General features: G+C 47.7%; 1 protein-coding gene across 3 annotated transcripts in view; it reads right to left on the bottom strand.

Moving 5' to 3' along the window:
• The window catches only part of adck5 (aarF domain containing kinase 5), an 80098-nt gene extending 61914 nt beyond the window's left edge, over nucleotides 1-18184 (bottom strand). For all 3 annotated transcript variants that reach the window (XR_013575002.1, XM_078536212.1, XM_078536211.1), the window contains exon 1: nucleotides 18128-18184. Coding sequence is in view for 1 of the 3 variants with exons in the window: in XM_078536211.1 (XP_078392337.1) it covers nucleotides 18128-18151 (24 nt within the window). In the remaining 2 variants the exon portion in view is untranslated. The remainder of the gene's footprint in view (nucleotides 1-18127) is intronic.
• Between the last annotated feature and the right edge of the window lie 2234 nt (nucleotides 18185-20418).

Below are 20418 nucleotides of genomic sequence, written 5' to 3' on the forward strand. Positions count from 1 at the left end.
GCCAGATAGCAAACACCTCCAATGCTCTCCCCAAACTATTAAAAAGAAAGACTGAGTCAGAAGGTTGTGGATTCAAGCCCCACTGAAGACTTGAGCACATCAATCTAGGCTGACGCTCCAGTGCAGTACTGCACTGTCTTTCAGATGAGACATTAAACTGGCGGTTGAAGTTGCCCTCTCAGGGCGCATGAGAAAGGTCCAATGGCCACTAATTTCTCAGAAAAGCAGAGTTCTCCCCAGTATCCTGCCGATTATTGATTCCTCAACCAACATCAGTAAGACAGATTATCTGGCCATTATCACATGGCTGTTTGCGGGTCTTCACTAAGTCCAAAATAGCAGCTGTGTCTCCTATATTACAATGGTGACTGTACTTCAAAAGTACTTCATTGCTGCAAAGCACTTTGGAATGTTCTGAGGTTGTGAAAGATGCTAGTTAAATATAAATCTTTCTTTAATAAGTCAACTCAGCAACAACACCAGTCAGAAAAGTAAACATATTTACAAAATCAGTAAAACAGAAGCAGAGACCTGACCTGTGTTCAGTCCTTCAGAATTGTGAATGGAGTGGTTTTACACCGTCACCAATGTGGCAGCAATTTAGTCAAAGCGCACTGGCACTTTAACCATACCTTCTGCTGTTCTTGTCAATGCCAGCTACAGACTAATAAATTTTATTTACATTCCATTGAGTGTAGCTTTGATTATAAAACCTTTTCATGAGTTAAATAATCTGTTGATTATTTATTCAGGACGCAACTATTGGTGCTGTACAAGTTGTTCTATTTATAGAGCAAGATAATTTGTACAGCCCTGGACTCAAGTTCCCTGCTTTAATACCCCTACTCGCAGACTGTGGCCCTCTATGTCCTTGGCCTCTTGTTCTGGCTTGAGCTTCAGGAACAGTATCTCATCTTTCTCTGGGCTATCTGCAGCACCTTTGGACTGAGTGCTCACTTAAGCGATAAGGCGACAAGGTTCTAGCAACACGCAGTAGGTCAGGCTGCACCCGAGGAGGAGAAAGGTCAATGTTTTCATGTCTTATGGGTTTTGACTAAGGGTTATGAGGCCTGAAACTTTAACACTGTCTTCCTCCCTCCACAGATGCTGCCTGCCTGACCTGTTGAGTATTTCAGAGCTTTAGGTTTTTATTGAGCTTGCAATGTGCACCAGATACAAGATGCACTGTAGCAACTCACTAAGGTTTCTTCACCAGCACCCAAAGGAAGTAGCAGCATAGTTTTGTTGTTAGACTAATAATCCAGAAACCTGGACTAATGATCCAGAGACATGAGTTCAAATCCTTTCATATAAATCTGGAATAAAAAGTTAGTATCAGCAATGATGACTATGTAACTACCAGATTGTCGTTAAAAACCCATCTAGCTCACTAACATCCTTTAGAGAAGAAAATTTCTCATTCCTACCCAGTCTGGCCTCCATGTCACTCCAAATCCACTGCAATATGAATTCTTAACTGCTCTCTGAAATGGCCTAGTTGAGGGCAACAAATGGTGGCCTTGCTAGTCATCCCCCCACCGCCCCCATCTCATGACTGAATTTTAAAAAACCTCCCAAAACCCACAAACTATACCAACAAGGGCAGGAGGTGCATGGGAAGAGCATCAGCTCATAGGTCCGCTCTAAAGCATGTACCATCTTGAATTGGAAAAATATCACATCATCATTGGATCAAAATCCTGGAATCCCAAACCTAACAACACTATGGGGGTACCTTCACCGCAGAAACTGCAGCAGTTCAATAAGGCAGTGGTTCACAGGATAACTGGGGATGGGCGATAAATGCCAGCCTTGCCAATGCCACACTGCCTGCATTATTTTCCTTTTCTATTGCTATTTTCAATAACTTCGGACTATATCTTCATTCCCTTTACAGTACGGGGTTGCTGGTGATGGGGGAGAGGATGGGGTGTGGAAGAGTGTATGGGTAGATGTTTTGGTTAGGGGTGGAGAAAGAGAACCTTTATCAGAACCAATAGAGGGTATCAAAAACAGCTGGAATATTGTGTGCAGTTTTGGTCTCCTTATCTGAGGAAGGATGTCCTTACTATAGAGGGAGTGCAGCGAAGGTTTACCAGACTGATTTCGGGGATGGCGGGACTGACATGAGGAGAGATTGAGTCAGTTAGGATTATATTCGCTGGAGTTCAGAAGAATGAGGGGGGATCTCATACAAACCTATAAAATTCTAACAGGGCTAGATGAGGTAGATGCAGGAAGGAGGTTCCCAATGGTGGGGGAGTCCAGAACCAGGAGTCATAGTCTGAGGATACAGGGTAGACCATTTAGGACTGAGATGAGGAGAAATTTCTTCACCCAGAGAGTGGTGAGCCTGTGGAATTCACTACCACAGAAAGTAGTTGAGGCCAAAACATTGTATGTTTTCAAGAAGGAGTTAGATATAGCTCTTGGGGCAAAAGGGATCAAAGGGTATGGGGAGAAAGTGGGAGCAGGCTACTGAGATGGATGATCAGCCGTGATCATGATGAATCATGCAGAATCACAGAATCTCAGGGCAGAAGAGGCCCTTCGGACCATCGAGTCTGCACCAACACGTGAGAAACACCTGACCTACCTACCTAATCCCATTTACCAGCACTTGGCCCATAGCCTTGAATGTTATGACGTGCCAAGTGGTCATCCAGGTACTTTTTAAAGGATGTGAGGCAACCCGCCTCCACCACCCTCCCAGGCAGTGCATTCCAGACCGTCACCACCCTCTGGGTAAAAAAGTTTTTCCTCACATCCCCCCTAAACCTCCTGCCCCTCACCTTGAACTTATGCCCCCTTGTCACTAATCCCTTCAACTGAGGGGAACAGCTGCTCCCTATCCACCATGTCCATGCCCCTCATAATCTTGTACACCTCAATCAGGTCGCCCCTCAGTCTTCTCTGCTCCAACAAAAACAACCCAAGTCTATCCAACTTCTCTTCATAACTTAAATGTTTCATCCCAGGCAACATCCTGGTGAATCTCCTCTGCACCCCCTCCAGTGCAATCACATCCTTCCTATAATGTGACGACCAAAACTGCACACACTACTCCAGCTGTGGCCTCACCAAGGTTCTATATAACTCCAACATGACCTCCCTACTTTTGTAATCTACGCCTCGATTGATAAAGGCAAGTGTCCCATATGCCTTTTTCACCACCCCACTAACATGCCCCTCTGCCTTCAGAGATCTATGGACACACATGCCAAGGTCCCTTTGTTCCTCAGAACTTCCAAGTGCCATGCCATTCATTGAATACTTCCTTATCAAATTATTCCTTCCAAAGTGTATCAGCTCTCACTTTTCAGGGTTAAATTCCATCTGCCACTTATCTGCCCATTTTACCATCCCATCTATATCTTCCTGTAGCCCAAAACACTCAACCTCACTGTTAACCACCCGGCCAATCTTTGTGTCAACCGCAAACTTACTAATCCTACCCACCACATTGTCAGCTATGTCGTTTATAAAAATGACAAATAATAGGGGACTGAGCACAGATCCCTGCGATACGCCACTGGACACTGGCTTCCAGTCACTAAAGCATCCTTCCGTCATCACCCTCTGCCTCCTACAACAAAGCCAATTTTGAATCTACCTTATCAAATTACCCTGTATCCCATGTGCATTTGCCTTCTTTATAAGTTTCCCATGTGGGACCTTGTCAAAAACTTTGCTGAAATCCATATAAACTACATCAACTGCACTACCCTCATCTACACACCTGGTCACCTCCTCAAAAAATTCAATCAAATTTGTTAGGCATGACCTCCCTCTGACAAAGCCATGCTGACTATCCCTGATCAAACCTTGCCTCTGCAAGTGGAGATAGATACTCTCCTTCAGAAATTCCTCCAATAGTTTCCCTACCACTGACGTGAGACTCACTGGCCTGTAGTTCCCTGGCTTATCTCTATAACCTTTCTTAAATAGCGGAACCACATTAGCTGTTCTCCAGTCCTCTGGCACCTCCCCCGTGGCCAGAGAGGAATTAAAAATTTGGGTCAGAGCCCCTGTGATCTCCTCGCTTGCCTCCCTCAGCAGTCTGGGACACAAATCATCCGGACCTGGAGATTTGTCCACTTTTAAGCCTGACAACACCTCCAATACCTTGTCACTCCCTATATCAATTTGCTTAAGAACCTCGCAGTCTCTCTCCCCGAGTTCCATACCTTCATCCTCATTCCCTTGGGTGATGACGGACATGAAGTATTCATTCAACACTCTAGCGATGTCCTCTGGCTCTACCCATAGATTGCCCCCTTGGTCCCTAATGGGCCCTACTCTTTCTCTGGTTATCCTCGTCCCATTGATATACTTATAGAATATCTTGGGATTTTCCCTACTTTTACCAGCCAGAGCTTTCTCATATCCCCTCTTTGCTCTCCTAATTGCTTTCTTATGCTCCACCCTGGACTGTCTGTACTCCACTAATGCCTCTGCTGATTTGCTCCCCTTGTACCTGCTAAAAGCCTCTCTTTTCCTTCTCATCATAACCTGAATATCTCTGGTCATCCATGGTTCTGTGGGCTTGTTACTCCTTCCTATCACCCTAGAGGGAACATGTTGAGCCTGTACCCTCCCCATTTCCCTTTTGAACACCCCCGACTGTTCCTCTGTAGATTTCCCCACAAGTAGCTGTTCCCAGTCTACCTTGGACAGATCCTGCTTTATTTTACTAAAATCCACTCACCCCCGATCCAAAACATTTTTTTGCAATTTGTCGATTTCTTTGTCCATAACAAGCTTAAATTGTACCATGTTGTGGTCACTATCACTAAAATGCTCGCCCACCAACACCTCAGCCACCTGTCCGGCTTCATTCCCCAGAATTAGGTCCAGCAATGCACCGTCCCTTGTTGGACCCTCTACATATTGACCTAAAAAGCTCTCCTGTACACATTTCAAAAATTCACTCCATCCAAGCCCTTAACACTATGTCTATCCCAATTAATGTCGGGAAAGTTGAAATCACCCTATTGTTATTGTATTGCCCTATTGTTATTGTTTGTTATATGAATGGCGGAGCAGGCTCGTAGGGCCGAATGGCCTACTCCTGCTCTTATTTTCTATGTTACACCCTCTGTTGATCTATTCAGGGTTGCAGGGCCACTGTATTGTCCCAGTCATTTCTGCTTCAATTTCTAACCTGACCCCCACTTTTCCTGCATTTCTCATCTCTCTCTGTTTCTCCTTGGATCTTTCCTTTGCTTTAATGTCGTTGGCTTCCTTAACACTTCTGCAGGGTGACTGAGACCTGAAATACTTCATTATTCTACAACAAATCCTCTTTTTTTCTGATTAAGCAACCTGGAAACAAGAACAGGCTATTTAGCTTCTTGGGCCAGTTCCACCAGTCGCACATGATCATGACTGATTGGAACATAACTCCACATACCCACCTTTGCTCCATATCATTTCTTACCCTACAAAAAATCGATCAATCTCAGTTTTAAAATTTTCAATTCTTCAGTATCAATTTGCATTTATGGAAGAGTTTCAAACTTCTACCACAAACTAGCGCTAACTGATTTTAGCAAAGCATGTGACTGTGTAGACCATAACAACACAATCAACAACCCCTTTCCAATTAGGAGTGAGCCCGTCATGTAAATGCTGTGTCTTGGACTTTCTCAGCAATAAATGACAATGTGTTCGATACAAATTGAGTCATTGCAGTCAGACAAGGCTACATGCTAGGCTCCCATGCTCATCAAATTAGGCCCTATTATACTTTTAGCCATTATAAACAACACTTGTATCGATACCACCAAGCTTATTCATCATATATGTGGATGACCTGACTCGCTTGGACTGTCGTAATCAAGGCCACGCATCTCATATGCAAGGGGTAATCACTTCATTGAGTGAATGGGCAACAGTGAAACATATGAACCTGAACCCTCAAAAGTGCAAGGTTATAAATTGTGTTTCATGTGCAACCCCCATGATTCCCCTCTCATTTTTAAAAATTCATTACAGGATACAGGCATTGTTGGCTAGGCCAGCATTTATTGCCCATTCCTAATTGCCCTTGAAAAGGTGATGGTGAGCTGCCTTCTATAAATGCAGCAGTCCATGTGGTGTAGGTACACCTGCAGTGCTGTTAGGGAGGGAGTTCCAGGATTCTGACCCAGCGACAGTGAAAGAACAGCGATATATTTCCAAGTCAGGGTGGTGTGTGGCTTGGAGGAGAACTTCCAGGGTGGTGGTGTTCCCATGTGTCTCCTGCCCTTGTCCTTCTAGATGGTAGTGGTGACAGGTTTGGAAGGTGCTGTCTAAGGAGCCTCGGTGAGTTGCTGCTGTGCATCTTGTAGATGGTACACACTGCTGTCACTGTGCGTCAGTGGTGAAGGGAGTGAATGTTTGCAGATGGGGTGCCAATCAGTGGGCTGCTTTGTCATGGATGGTGTCAAGCTTCTTGAATGTTGTGGGAGCTGCACTCATCCAGGCAAGTGGAGAGTATTCCATCACACTCCTGACCTGTGCCTTGTAGATGGTGGACAGGCTTTGGGGGAGTCAGGAGGTGAGATACTCCACACAGGGTGCTTAGCCTCTGACCTGCTCTTGTAGCCACAGTATTTATATGGTTAGTCTAGTTCATTTTCTGGTCAAAACCCTCAAGGATGTTGATAGTGTGGGATTCAGCAATGGTAATGTCAATGAATATCAAGGGGCCATGGTTAGATTCTCTCTTGTTGGAGATGGTCATTGCCTGGCACTTGTAGCATTAATGTTACTTGCCACCTGTCAGCCCAAGCCTGGATATTGTCCAGGTCTTGCTGCATTTGGACATGGACTGCTTCATTATTGGAGGAGTCGCGAATGGTGCTGAACATTGTGTAATCATCAACAAACATCCCCACTTCTGACCTTATGATGGAAGGAAGGTCATTGATGAAGCACCTGAAGATGGTTGGGCTTAGGAACTCCTGCAGTGATGTCCTGGAGCTGAGATGACTGACCTCCAACAACCACAGCCATCTTTTTTGTGCTAAGTATGACTCCAGCCAGCGGAAAGATTTCTCCCTGATTCCCATTGACTCCAGTTTTGCTGGGCTCCTTGATGCCACACTCGGTCAAATGCTGCCTTGATGTCAAGGCCAGACACTCTTACCTCACCTTAGAAGATACTGAGATTGTGCAACAAGCGTTAATTGTGCAACAAGCGTTAATTAAACTATTAGGAATCTACATTCAGTGCTCTCTCTCAAATGGGATTACCAAGTGTGTGAGATATTTAAGAGAGCAAGCATCACATGCTAGGTATTCTGAAACATCATGTATCTCAAACTGACCTAGTCACTGTGTTTAATGGTTATGTAAGACCCATTGTTGAATACACAGCACCAATTTGGAATGCCAGACTTACCAAAGAGTACATGAACAAACTTGAATGCATTCAGAAACGAGCACCAAAATTGATCCTAGGTGACACGTACCAAAGCCACTCTGACAAAAATCAAACAACTGAATACGTATCTACCGACTCCCACAGCTACCTCGACTAAGCTCCTCACACCCCGCTTCCTGTAAGGACTCCATCCCATTCTCTCCGTTCCTTTGCCTCCGTCGCATCTGTTCTGATGATGACACTTTCAAAGCAATTCCTCTGACATGTCTTCCTTCTTCCTTAACCGAGGTTTTCTACCCACGGTGGTTGACAGGGCCCTCAGCCGTGTCCGGCCCATCTCCCATGCATCCGCCCTCACACCTTCCTCTCCCTCCCAGAACCATGTCAGGGTCCCCCTTGTCCTCACTTATCACCCCACCAGCCTCCGCATTCAAAGGATCATCCTCCGCCATTTCCGCCAACTCCAGCATGATGCCACCACCAAACACATCTTCCCTTCATCCCCCCCCCGGCGGCATTCCGCAGGGATCATTCCCTCCGGGACACCCTGGTCCACTCCTCCATCACCCCCTACACCTCAACCCCCTCCCACAGCACCTTCCCATGCAACCGCAGAAGGTGCAACACCTGCCCCTTCACTTCCGCTCTCCTCACCGTCCAAGGGCCCAAACACTCCTTTCAAGTGAAGCAGCATTTCACTTGCACTTCCCTCAATTTAGTCTACTGCATTCGTTGCTCCCAATGCGGTTTCCTCTACATTGGAGAGACCAAACACAGACTGGGTGACCGCTTTGCAGAACACCTTCGGTCTGTCCGCAAGCATGACCCAGACCTCCCTGTCGCTTGCCATTTCAACACTCCACCCTGCTCTCATGCCCACATGTCCGTCCTTGGCCTGCTGCATTGTTCCAGTGAAGCTCAACGCAAACTGGAGAAACAGCACCTCATCTTCCGACTCGGCACTTTACAGCCTTCCGGACTGAACATTGAGTTCAACAATTTTAGATCATGAACTCTCTCCTCCATCCCCACCCCCTTTCCGATTACCCCCCTTTTTTTTCCCCAATAATTTATATAGATTTTTCTTTTCCCACCTATTTCCATTATTTTTAAATGTATTTCCATCCATTGTTTTACCTCTACCTTTTAGCCTATTTCGATCCCTTCCCTTCACCCCACCTCACTCCACTAGGGCTATCTGTACCTTGCTTGTCCTGCTTTCTACCCTTAATTAGCACATTCCTTAGATAATATCACCACCTTCAACACCTCTTTGTCCTTTTGTCTGTGACATCTTTTGGTTATCTCCACCTATCACTGGCCCTCTATCCAGCTCCACCGCACCCCCACCGCCCCTTAAACCATCTTATATTTCACCTCTTTTCTACTTTTCCTTAGTTCTGTTGAACAGTCATACGTACTCGAAACGTTAACTGTGTTCCTCTCCACTGATGCTGTCAGACCTGCTGAGTTTTTCCAGGTATTTTTATTTTTGTTTTGAATACATGTTCCCTTGCTGAAAGGTGGAAAAAGCTGTGACTGGACTTCGCTAGAAAACGCTTGAATCCCACCTCGTCTTGCCACAACTACATGAAAGTAGATGTGAGATGGAATTAAGAAAAGACACAATTCTGCAAATAAGATATAGAATGAATAAACTGTGACAAATCCCTTACTTTATAAAGCTCAAACAGCATGTAAATGATAGAGAATCTAATGAAGTCAACCTGACAACATTTGATCCATGGACATTAATACAAAAGGCAGAGTGCAGTGGACCTTTCATTTTTATTCTATAAATTAAGGAGACCTGCATTTTGCAATGTATTGTAATTATTTGTATATTGAAATGTTCACAATTTTGCAATCCTTTTATTATTTTATAATTTATTATTTTACATAACTGTTATGAATTATGATTACTTATTTTAATTGTCATCACAATTAGGCACCTTGTGCTATGATTTTTCAATAAACCTATGTTTATGTGAAGAAGTATTCCCTAATTTTACTCATGAAAGGTCCGGCTCAAACGTTCCCCCGCAATTTCTGTCTTGAACATACTCAATGATTGAGCTTCCACCGCCCTCTGGGGTAGAGAGTTTAGTCTCTCTGAATTTTTGTTTCAGATTTCCAGTGCCTGCAGTATTATGTGAGATGAATAAAGGGCAAAGGATTGCCATTATTTAAGGAGGATCATTGACAAGAGTCATCAACTTGCCAGAGAGTGATGAGAGAACTCAGAAGATTATGCAGAGGCCATTGGAGCAAGAAATGTTTTGCAACAGGGAGCAACTGAGGCAAAAAAACTATTGCATATTATAATATGAGTGGATAAACATTCAACATGGTTTATCGTACAGGGCTGAAGGATTAGTTTGGGATTAATTCTGAGCTAGAGGGAGGAAGCAGGGGCAGTGGGATTAAATTTAGATTGATGCCAGACTATGGGAAGATGTGAGGCAAATAGATCAGTTTTGAAAAGGTTCCAGGAAATAGCTGGCACAGAAACAATGGGCTGAATGGCCTGCTTCTGTGCCGTAAAATAAATATAGTTATCCCAAATAAAAAACAGCTGACATTAAGTTTATAGAAGAGAAGATTTAGGGGTTGGGGAGTGGCAAAAAGAGGGATCAATGACCTAGCATCAGAACAGACAACAAGCCAATGGCAATGGTCCTCCTTATTCCCTAACTGACATCTACAGATTAAAGCAGCTATTTATAAATGTTCTTCAGGAACAGTCTGAATTATGTTGGGCAGTCAGGGACGAGGCACAGCCTGGTGTGATTGCACAGAATGGTAGGGCAAAGGTGAAGGAAATGCTTAATATACTTAGAATCATAAAAAATTTACCGCACAGGAAGAGGCCATTTCGCCCATCATGTCTGCGCCAGACAAAAAACAAGCCACCCAGTTCACTGGCAGTGTTCAGTGGCAGGGACCAGGCAGTGGGAAGAGGGTCTCTACATTGATGGTACGGTGTATGGTAGAGTGGAGCAAAGGGAGGGCCTCTCCACTTCTTTTGGCACTGATCAACAATATTGTTAGGAACAAGTCAGTTGGCAGATACGGAAACAAAGCTACAGTAGGCTCCTGCAGGGTAAAATTAATGACCAGACAAATGTAACAAACGTAGAGAGTGGTGAATCTATGGATTTCATTGCCACAGAAGGCTGTGGAGGCCAGGTCATTGAGTATAGTTAAGACGGAGATAGATAGGTTCTTGATTGGTAAAGGGCTCAAAGGTTACGGGGAGAAGGCGGGAGAATGGGGTTGAGAAACTTATCAGCTATGATTGAATGGCGGAGCAGACTCGATGGGCCGAATGGCCTAATTTCTGCTCCTATGTCTTATGGTCTTATGGTAACAAATAGCAAAGAATCCAGTATCATATTTACAGACGTTGATACAGAATTTAAGAGAAGGAGCGAGCTTGCATTTATCCAGTGTCTCAGAATATTTCAGAGCGTAGTTTGAAGAGTAGTCACTGTAATGAAGCAACCAATTTGCATACAGAAATGTCCAACAAGCAGTAAGAAGATAAACAACCAGATAATCTATTTTAGTGATGTTGGTCGGGGTATAAATATTGGCCAAGACACCAAGGAGAACACCCCTGCTCTTCTTTGCATAATGCTGTGGGACCTACTAAATCCAACTGAAAGAGCAGCACTCCCTCAGTACTGCCCTGATGTGTTAGCCTAGATTATACTCTCAAACCTCTGGAGTTTTGGACAACCTAGTGTAGACAACACCACCCCCTGCAAATTCCTCTCCAAGCCACACACCATCCTGACTTGGAACTATATCACCGTTCCTTCAACGTCACTGGGTCAAAATCCTGGAACTCCTTCCTGAACAGCACTGTGAACCTGCAACATATGGACCTTTTAAAAAAAATTCTTTCACCGGATATAGGCATCGCTGGCTGGGCCAGCGTTTATTGCCCATCCCTTGTTGCCCTCGGAAAGGTGGTGGTGAGCTGCCTTCTTGAACCGCTACAGTCCATGTGGTGTGGGTACACCCACAGTGCTGGGGTCAGGGGGGAGGGGGGGGTTGTTCCAGGGTTTTGACCCAGCAACAGTGAAGGAACGGCGATATATTTCCAAGTCAGGATGGCGAGTGGCTTAGGGGGGGATCTTGCAAGCGGTGGTATTTCCATGTATCTTCTGCCCTCGTCCTTCTAGATGGTAGCGGGCATGGGTTTGGAAGGTGGTGTCAAAGGAGCCTGGGTGGTGGAGGTGGTGAATGTCAAGGATGGTGGATGGAGTGCCAATCAAGCTTTGTCCTGGATGGTGTCAAGTTTCTTGTGTGTTGTTGGAGCTGCACTCATCCAGGCAAGTGGAGAATGTTCCCTCACATTCCTGACTTGTGCCTTGTAGATGGTGGACAAGCTTTGGGGAGTCAGAAGGCGAGTTACTCTCCACAGAATTCCCAGCCTCTGACCTGCTTCTGTAGCCACACTATTTATATGGCTGGTGCAGATCAGTTTCTGGTTAATGGTAACCCCCAGGATGTTGACAGAGTGTGATTCAGCCCTTGAATGTCAAGGGTAAATGGTTGGATACTCTCTCGCTGGAGATAGCCATTGCCTGGCACTAAAGTGGCAAGTAACAGTCACATCACACATCAGCCCAAGCCTGGATGTTGTCATATGGGTACTGCTTCAGTTTCTGAAGGGTCACGTATGGTGCTAAACATTGCACAATCATCAGCAAACATCCCTACTACTGACCTTATGATGAAAGGAAGGTCGTTGATGAAGCAGCTGAAGATGGTTGGGCCGAGGACACTACCCTGAGGAACTCCTTCAGCGATGTCCTGGAACTGAGATGACTAACTAACAACCACAACCATCTTCCTTTGTGCTAGGTTTGACTCCAACCAGCAGAGAGTTTCCCCCCTGATTCCCATTGACTCTAGTTTTGCTAGGGCTCCTTGATGCCACACTTGGTCACATGCTGCCTTGAAAGTCAAGGGAAGTCACTCTCACCTCACTTCTGGAGTTTCAGCTCTTTTATCCATGTTTGGACCAAGGCTGTAATGAGTTCAGGAGCTGAGTGGCCCTGGCAGAATCTAAACTGAGCGTCAGTGGTTAGTTATTGCTGAATAAGTGCCGCTTGATAGCAATGACAATTACTCCTTCCATCACTTTGCTGATGATCAAGAGTAGGCTGATGGAGCAGTAATTGGCCGGATTGGATTTGTCCTGCTTTTTGTGGACAGGACATACCTGGGCAATTTTCCACATTGTCAGTTAGATGCCAGTGTTGTAGCTGTACTGGAACAGCTTAGCTAAGAGCTCTGGAGCACAAGTCCTCAGTACTATTACCGGAATGTTGTCAGTGCCCATAGCCTTTGCAGTATCCAATACCTTCAGCCATTTCTTGATATCATGGGAAGTGATTCGAATTAGCTGGAGACATCAGAGATGGATCTTCCACTCGGCATGTCTGCCTGAGGACTGTTGCAAATGCTTCAGCCTTGCCCTTTGTGCTGGTGTGCTGGGCTCCCCCATCATTGAGAATGAGGACTGCAGCAGTTCAAGAAGACCTCACATCACCACCTTCTCAAGAGAAATCAGGGATGGACAGCAAATGCTGGCTAATCCAGTGACGCTCACATCCCATAAAAGAATAAGAGAAACATAACATGGAAGTTGCAAGGCCAGCCAGGAAAGTATTGGAATAGTTGAATCTGGAGGTGACCATGGTGCTGATATTGCCTTGTACTGGCAAAGGCTCAAAGATGTCCTCACAACTGTCCTAGGATGATGTACAGAGACCCAGAATGAGGAAACAAGAGAAAATTTCAGGAGTCTTACCCCAACTAAGCACAATCTCTCCTCACCTGGAGGCACTAGGTTAAAGGTGGGTGAGCATAGCTGGAAGGAAGGAAGAACAAGTGTAATAAAAATCTTTGGGACACAGCCACAACCTGGAGATATATTTTCAGGAAAAATACCTGATTCTTTCCTCATCATTGGAAAATAGAAGTAGGCCATTCAGCCCACCGAACCCTCTCAGCGATGTAAGTAGCTCATGGCTGATAATCTACCTCAATTCCGCTTTCCCGTGCTATCCCCACATCCTTGATGTCATTAGTCTCCAGAAATCTATCAATTTCGGTCTTGAACATGCTCAACGATTGAGCTTCCACAGCCCTCTGGGGTGGAGAATTCCAAAGATTCACCACCCTCTGAGTGAAGAAGTAGAGAGAGAGAGCAAAAACCTTTAGGGAATTTTCCCGCCACCCGTCCTCCTCAGAAATTGATGCACTAGAGTCTAATTCAGGGGTAAAAGGTACTTGCAAAGAATTCAATTTCAAGACACACCCTATACAATTAGCCCTGGTTGCAATCGCTGTCCCTCAAATACCAGCGTTGAAAAGATCCTGACATTAAGGAGAAATAATGTTTCATTTTGGTTATACCTAAATGATGGCACAGGGGTTCCAACAAAACAAACTGCTGTAACCAGTTGAATCACTGAGGCACATGAGGCGGAGATGTTCTGCCAACAGATACTGTGACTTACACAGCAGCAAATACTAGTCACAGGCCTGAAATCACAACGCTGTCACTAAGCTCTTGCTGCCTTGACGTATTTCTGTAGGTTTCATGACCCTCTTGCCTCTAACATTCCTGGACACCTGCCCATGTTTGGTTTTGTTGTAATGTTGGGCAACATGAAATTCTCCTCCATGGAAATGTGAAGAGAGCCCAGTGGCAGATTTGGAAGTTTGCATAATGTCCGGCGGAAGAGCACCGATAGTGGAAGCAACATAACATATCAAATTAAAAATGTCACAGGAACAAAGCATCACACAACATTAAAACACAAAAGAAAACAATACACCCATTTACATCCATTCTGATGAAGAGTCATACGGACTCGAAAAGTCAGCTGTATTCCTCTCTGCAGATGTTGTCAGACCTGCTGAATTTTTCCAGGTATTTTTGTTTTTGTCACCCATTTACATCATGCCTTTCATGAACTTTAGATGTTCCAAAGCTCTTCACAGTCAGTAAAGTACTTCAAGTGCAGTCATTGTTTTACGCTAAGAAACACAGCCGCCACAATGCACACCACAAGATCTCACAAACAGCGAGATGATTTCAAAAGGAAATTGGACGGGCCCTTGAGGGTAATAAACCTGCAGGGCTACGGGGATCGAGCAAGTGAATGGAACTGACTGGATTGCTCCGCAACGAGTCAGCACAGACTTGATGGGCTGAGTGGCCTCATTCTTGTGTGAATGACTCAATAAATGACTCGATAATTTGCTTTAGTGATGACAGTTGAGCGATAAATATTGGCCCTGGGAAAACACCCATGCTCTTCTTCTAATAGTACCTCGGATTCTTTTCTTAATTCATTCATGGGATGCGGGTGGCACTGGCAAGGTCAACCATTATTACCCATCGCTAATTGATCTTGAGAAGGTGATCGTGATCTTCCTTTTTGAACTGCTGCAGTCCATGTGGTGTAGGCACACCCAGTGCAGTTAGGAAGGGTGTTCCAGGATTTTCACCAAGCGACAGTGAGGGAACGATGATATAGTTCCAAGTCAGGATGGTCAATGACTTGGAGGGGAACTCGGTGTCCCCATGCATCTGCTACCCCGTCTTTCTGGATGGTAGAAGTCATGGGTTTGGAAGGTGCTGTCGAAGTAGCCTAGGTGAGTTGCTGCAGTACATCTATTACATAGTACACACTGCACCCACTGTGCATCGTCCATGATGAAGGGAGTGAATGTTTACGGTATAAGCAAAATACTGCCGATGCTGGAAATCTGAAATAAAAACAGAAAATGCTGGAAAAACTCAGCAGGTCTCGCCAGTCAGGTGGTCTGCTTTGTTTTTTCAGGAGAGAGTACAAACAGGGCCTTGGTTTAACATCTCATCTGAAATACACCTTTGACAATGTAATGCTTCCTAAGTATAGCACTGGAGTGTTGGCCTGTGTTTTGTACCCATTTCTCCAGAATGGGGCTTCAACCCATTAACCTTCTGACTCAGAGGAGAGAGTGACAACACTTCCAAAATAATTCACTGGCTGTAAAGGGCTTTGGGCCTTTGTAAAATATGCTATATAAACATAATACATGCTCTCTTCACACCCAAGCACACTGTCAGTATGTCCAGAAGCAGCTGACTGTCTATTGGAAGAATTCTAGCAGGAATGTACTTGCAGATGTTGACTGGATGAACCTCAGCTGTAATCCCACTTTCTCTCCCCAATCACAAATAGCTAGGCACACACATCAAGTGTGCCAGTTGACCAACATACCGGATATCATTCAAGAAACTGATCTGGCACTTTACAAATCCGATTGGCTCAGCTACTCTTTGCACTGAGACAGCATTCGAGAGGAAACCATTAAATTTACTAGAACATTACAGGAAAACATACAAAGCTGAGCCCGCCTCAGCACAACAATCAAACAGAAAAATCACAGAACTAAAACTCTTCACTTCCAGGAATTATTGTAATCATTTGTTCATTCTACAACAACAGAAGTGACAAAAGAGAAACATATTTCAAAAAAATAAAGAGCAAAATATCAGAAGCATAGAAATTCTAATCACAGCCAGGGTGCAGCCGCACTGTACCCCCATCACAGCCAGGGTGCAGCCTGCACTGTACCCCCATCACAGCCAGGGTGCAGCCCGCACTCTACCCCCATCACAGCCAGGGTGCAGCCCGCACTCTACCCGAATCACAGCCAGGGTGCAGCCCGCACTGTACCCCCATCACAGGCAGGGTGCAGCCCGCACTGTACCCCCATCACAGCCAGGGTGCAGCCCGCACTCTACCCCCATCACAGCCAGGGTGCAGCCCGCACTCTACCCCCATCACAGCCAGGGTGCAGCCCGCACTCTACCCCCATCACAGCCAGGGTGCAGCCCGCACTCTACCCCCATCACAGCCAGGGTGCAGCCCGCACTCTACCCCCATCACAGCCAGGGTGCAGCCCGCACTCTACCCCCATCACAGCCAGGGTGCAGCCCGCACTCTACCCCCATCACAGCCAGGGTGCAGCCCGCACTCTACCCCCATCACAGCCAGGGTGCAGCCCGCACTCTACCCCCATCACAGCCAGGGTGCAGCCCGCACTCTACCCCCATCACAGCCAGGGTGCAGCCCGCACTCTACCCCCATCACAGCCAGGGTGCAGGGTGCAGCCCGCACTCTACCCCCATCACAGCCAGGGTGCAGCCCGCACTCTACCCCCATCACAGCCAGGGTGCAGCCCGCACTCTACCCCCATCACAGCCAGGGTGCAGGGTGCAGCCCGCACTCTACCCCCATCACAGCCAGGGTGCAGGGTGCAGCCCGCACTCTACCCCCATCACAGCCAGGGTGCAGCCCGCACTCTACCCCCATCACAGCCAGGGTGCAGGGTGCAGCCCGCACTCTACCCCCATCACAGCCAGGGTGCAGCCCGCACTCTACCCCCATCACAGCCAGGGTGCAGGGTGCAGCCCGCACTCTACCCCCATCACAGCCAGGGTGCAGGGTGCAGCCCGCACTCTACCCCCATCACAGCCAGGGTGCAGGGTGCAGCCCGCACTCTACCCCCATCACAGCCAGGGTGCAGCGTGCAGCCCGCACTGTACCCCCATCACAGCCAGGGTGCAGGGTGCAGCCCGCACTCTACCCCCATCACAGCCAGGGTGCAGCCCGCACTCTACCCCCATCACAGGCAGGGTGCAGCCCGCACTCTACCCCCATCACAGCCAGGGTGCAGCCCGCACTCTACCCCCATCACAGCCAGGGTGCAGCCCGCACTCTACCCCCATCACAGCCAGGGTGCAGCCCGCACTCTACCCCCATCACAGCCAGGGTGCAGCCCGCACTCTACCCCCATCACAGCCAGGGTGCAGCCCGCACTCTACCCCCATCACAGCCAGGGTGCAGCCCGCACTCTACCCCCATCACAGCCAGGGTGCAGCCCGCACTCTACCCCCATCACAGCCAGGGTGCAGCCCGCACTCTACCCCCATCACAGCCAGGGTGCAGGGTGCAGCCCGCACTCTACCCCCATCACAGCCAGGGTGCAGGGTGCAGCCCGCACTCTACCCCCATCACAGCCAGGGTGCAGCCCGCACTCTACCCCCATCACAGCCAGGGTGCAGCCCGCACTCTACCCCCATCACAGCCAGGGTGCAGCCCGCACTCTACCCCCATCACAGCCAGGGTGCAGCCCGCACTCTACCCCCATCACAGCCAGGGTGCAGCCCGCACTCTACCCCCATCACAGCCAGGGTGCAGGGTGCCGCCCGCACTCTACCCGAATCACAGCCAGGGTGCAGCCCGCACTCTACCCCCATCACAGCCAGGGTGCAGGGTGCCGCCCGCACTGTACCCTCATCACAGCCAGGGTGCAGCCCGCACTCTACCCCCATCACAGCCAGGGTGCAGCCCGCACTCTACCCCCATCACAGCCAGGGTGCAGCCCGCACTCTACCCCCATCACAGCCAGGGTGCAGCCCGCACTCTACCCCCATCACAGCCAGGGTGCAGCCCGCACTCTACCCCCATCACAGCCAGGGTGCAGCCCGCACTCTACCCCCATCACAGCCAGGGTGCAGCCCGCACTCTACCCCCATCACAGCCCCGGCATGGCCACCACCATGACCTTTATCCCTGAGCCGGCTCTAGCCCGCCTTGCAGCCTGTCTCCCTTCGTCATTCCACGGACCTTGGTCCAGTCAAAGAAAGGAAAGATTTGGTTCGGCGACTTATTTTACCTTGAGCAGCGCCTCCCTCGCCATGTTCCCTTCTATCTATTCCTCTCGCCAGCTCGCTGAGACCTTCCCCTCCTAGCAACCGCTGGTCAACGTCCAGCTACGAGATTACGTCAACGCGCTCACATGACGCTCAGGGTCACGTCTTGCCGGGTTCGCCCCTCCCACCGTCTGGCCGTTGGCTCTGCCGTTTCGCAACGATTGGCTTGTGCCCGATTTCTGTTTTGTTTCCATGTTTCCGTCAGCCGAAGTGTTCAAAGAGTGATAAATGTTTGGAAATCACATATCAGAGTCCGACTGAGCCGGTCAAAGGGATTCCTTCATCCTTGGCGCAACAGCACCTCGGAGAGCCGAACACAAGGGCAGGAAGATGGCTGAAGGCGCTGTACCCGCACAGATTGAGGGACGGGCAATGGACATTTTTTTGAAGAAGAAGAAGAGGGGCGAAGATGTCAGCACGATTGGAGAGTTAGGTTGCTGCTGAAGGCCAGGTGATGTGGCGCTGGGGGAAGAGAGTTATAACAGTTTGAGGAGCACATCCGTTGAGATCCATTCACGCCTCCAGCACACGTGCGGGTCCACTTCCCCCAATCACCGCGTCGCCTTTTTCCCGCGCTCTCCGGCAGCTCGAGCTTGTGCCGCTGGGTTTCGAATCTTAACCGCCCCGCCCCGCCCCGCCCCCCTCCTGCTGGTCGTTTCTCCAATGGCGGGGGCCGCTCGCGCTTTTGCCGCTTGGTTTTGATGTCGGGCTCCACCTCCACCTCCTCACCTCCTGCACCTGGCACGTGCTGACCGCTTCCCCAATCATGGAGCCGCATTTCTCCCGCTTATTCCTGCAGCTCGCGCTTCTGCCGGTGGGTTTTAAATCGCTCCCCCCCGCCCCGCCCCCGGCATTTCGCGCTGGCCGTTTCTCCAATGACGGCCTCGCATTTTTCCCGCGCTCTGTCTGGACACTTTGGCCCCTGGGTTGTGAGCGCTCAGCCTGCGCCCTCTCACCTTCCACTGGGCATTGGGGTGCCCTTTGCTATGATCACAGCTGATGTTACTACTGAACAAGTCAGATCCCAGGGTGGAACCTGGCTTGATAGATCCTAACTTTTATTTTTTGTTTAGAAATGTGGAAGGTGGCTACTGAGCAGAGTCACAGGAGTCAGCTGATGAACTTTAACAAAAGAATAAAACATTTATTAAACAAGAAAACAAACTATTACATACAATACTCCTTCACCAACAACTATACCTTTACAGAAATATAGAAATTTGTAAGGATAACACAAGTTACAAAAGGTATCTTATACTCTAATGTTCACAGTAAGTACACAGTCTATGTAAACCAATAGACGGCCTGTGGTCAGACACACCACGCTCTGAAACCAAGTGACAGATGCCATGGATCTCTCCCCAACTCCCCCCAGACTTTTGTCACACCATGAGCCAATCGGTCTCACTGAACCCCGTCTTTCACACAAGGGTTCCCCATCTCCACTCTCGAAGAACCCGCTTTGGAATCTTCTCTCCAGTGACATTTTCTCTCAGACTCCTTCTACATGGGGGCCACCTCCAGAGTTTCGAAACCTCCTTCTGATGTTTCTGTCCCATGGATCGCCATGTGCATTCAAGCTTTGCCTTCCACGCACTCTCTCTCAAATGCTCAGCTGTACCAACAGAACACCACTGCTTCACATGCCCATAGTAAAGAGTTACAGACCCTAGGCTGTCTCCTTGGATCTTCTGGCTTCTCGCAAGCCTATATTGCTTTAAGTCTGTGACTTGCAACTTTCCCCCTTTAATCTTGGAACCTCCCTCTCTGGTCTTTACTTTCACTTCCACTGAAGAGTATCCTGTTCCAAATTCATGTCCTTGTCCTTTGAATTAACATAAAGGGCTCCTTGGGGGCTTTCTCTTTTTCCTTTAGGACCTGCTCCTTGCAGTTCCCTCTCCCATTAGACTGCTGATAACTTGATATCTTTCTTGTGATCCAGAACTCACTTGACATTCACTGTTAGTTTAACTTTAGAGCAACTCATCTAATATTCTTAGATTAATTTCCTCAGCAATCTGCTAATATGTCAGCTAGAGAGAGACTTAAACTGCTTCCTGCACCTTAGAGCATAATCATCAATCGATCTCAAACTGCTTTTAGTTTCTCTGTGTCCGTGTGTGTGGGTCTCCTGTTGATAGGTAACAGCCCGGTTTTTCCTATGTTGTGTTTGTTTTAACTCATAAAGAGTCGTAAAACCCAATTAAAATGCAGGCATCTTTTAAAGTGAAACTAAAACTCAAATTCCCCCTTT

Source organism: Cetorhinus maximus, chromosome 3, assembly GCF_964194155.1.
Source record: "Cetorhinus maximus chromosome 3, sCetMax3.hap1.1, whole genome shotgun sequence".
NCBI classification, from domain to species: domain Eukaryota; kingdom Metazoa; phylum Chordata; class Chondrichthyes; order Lamniformes; family Cetorhinidae; genus Cetorhinus; species Cetorhinus maximus.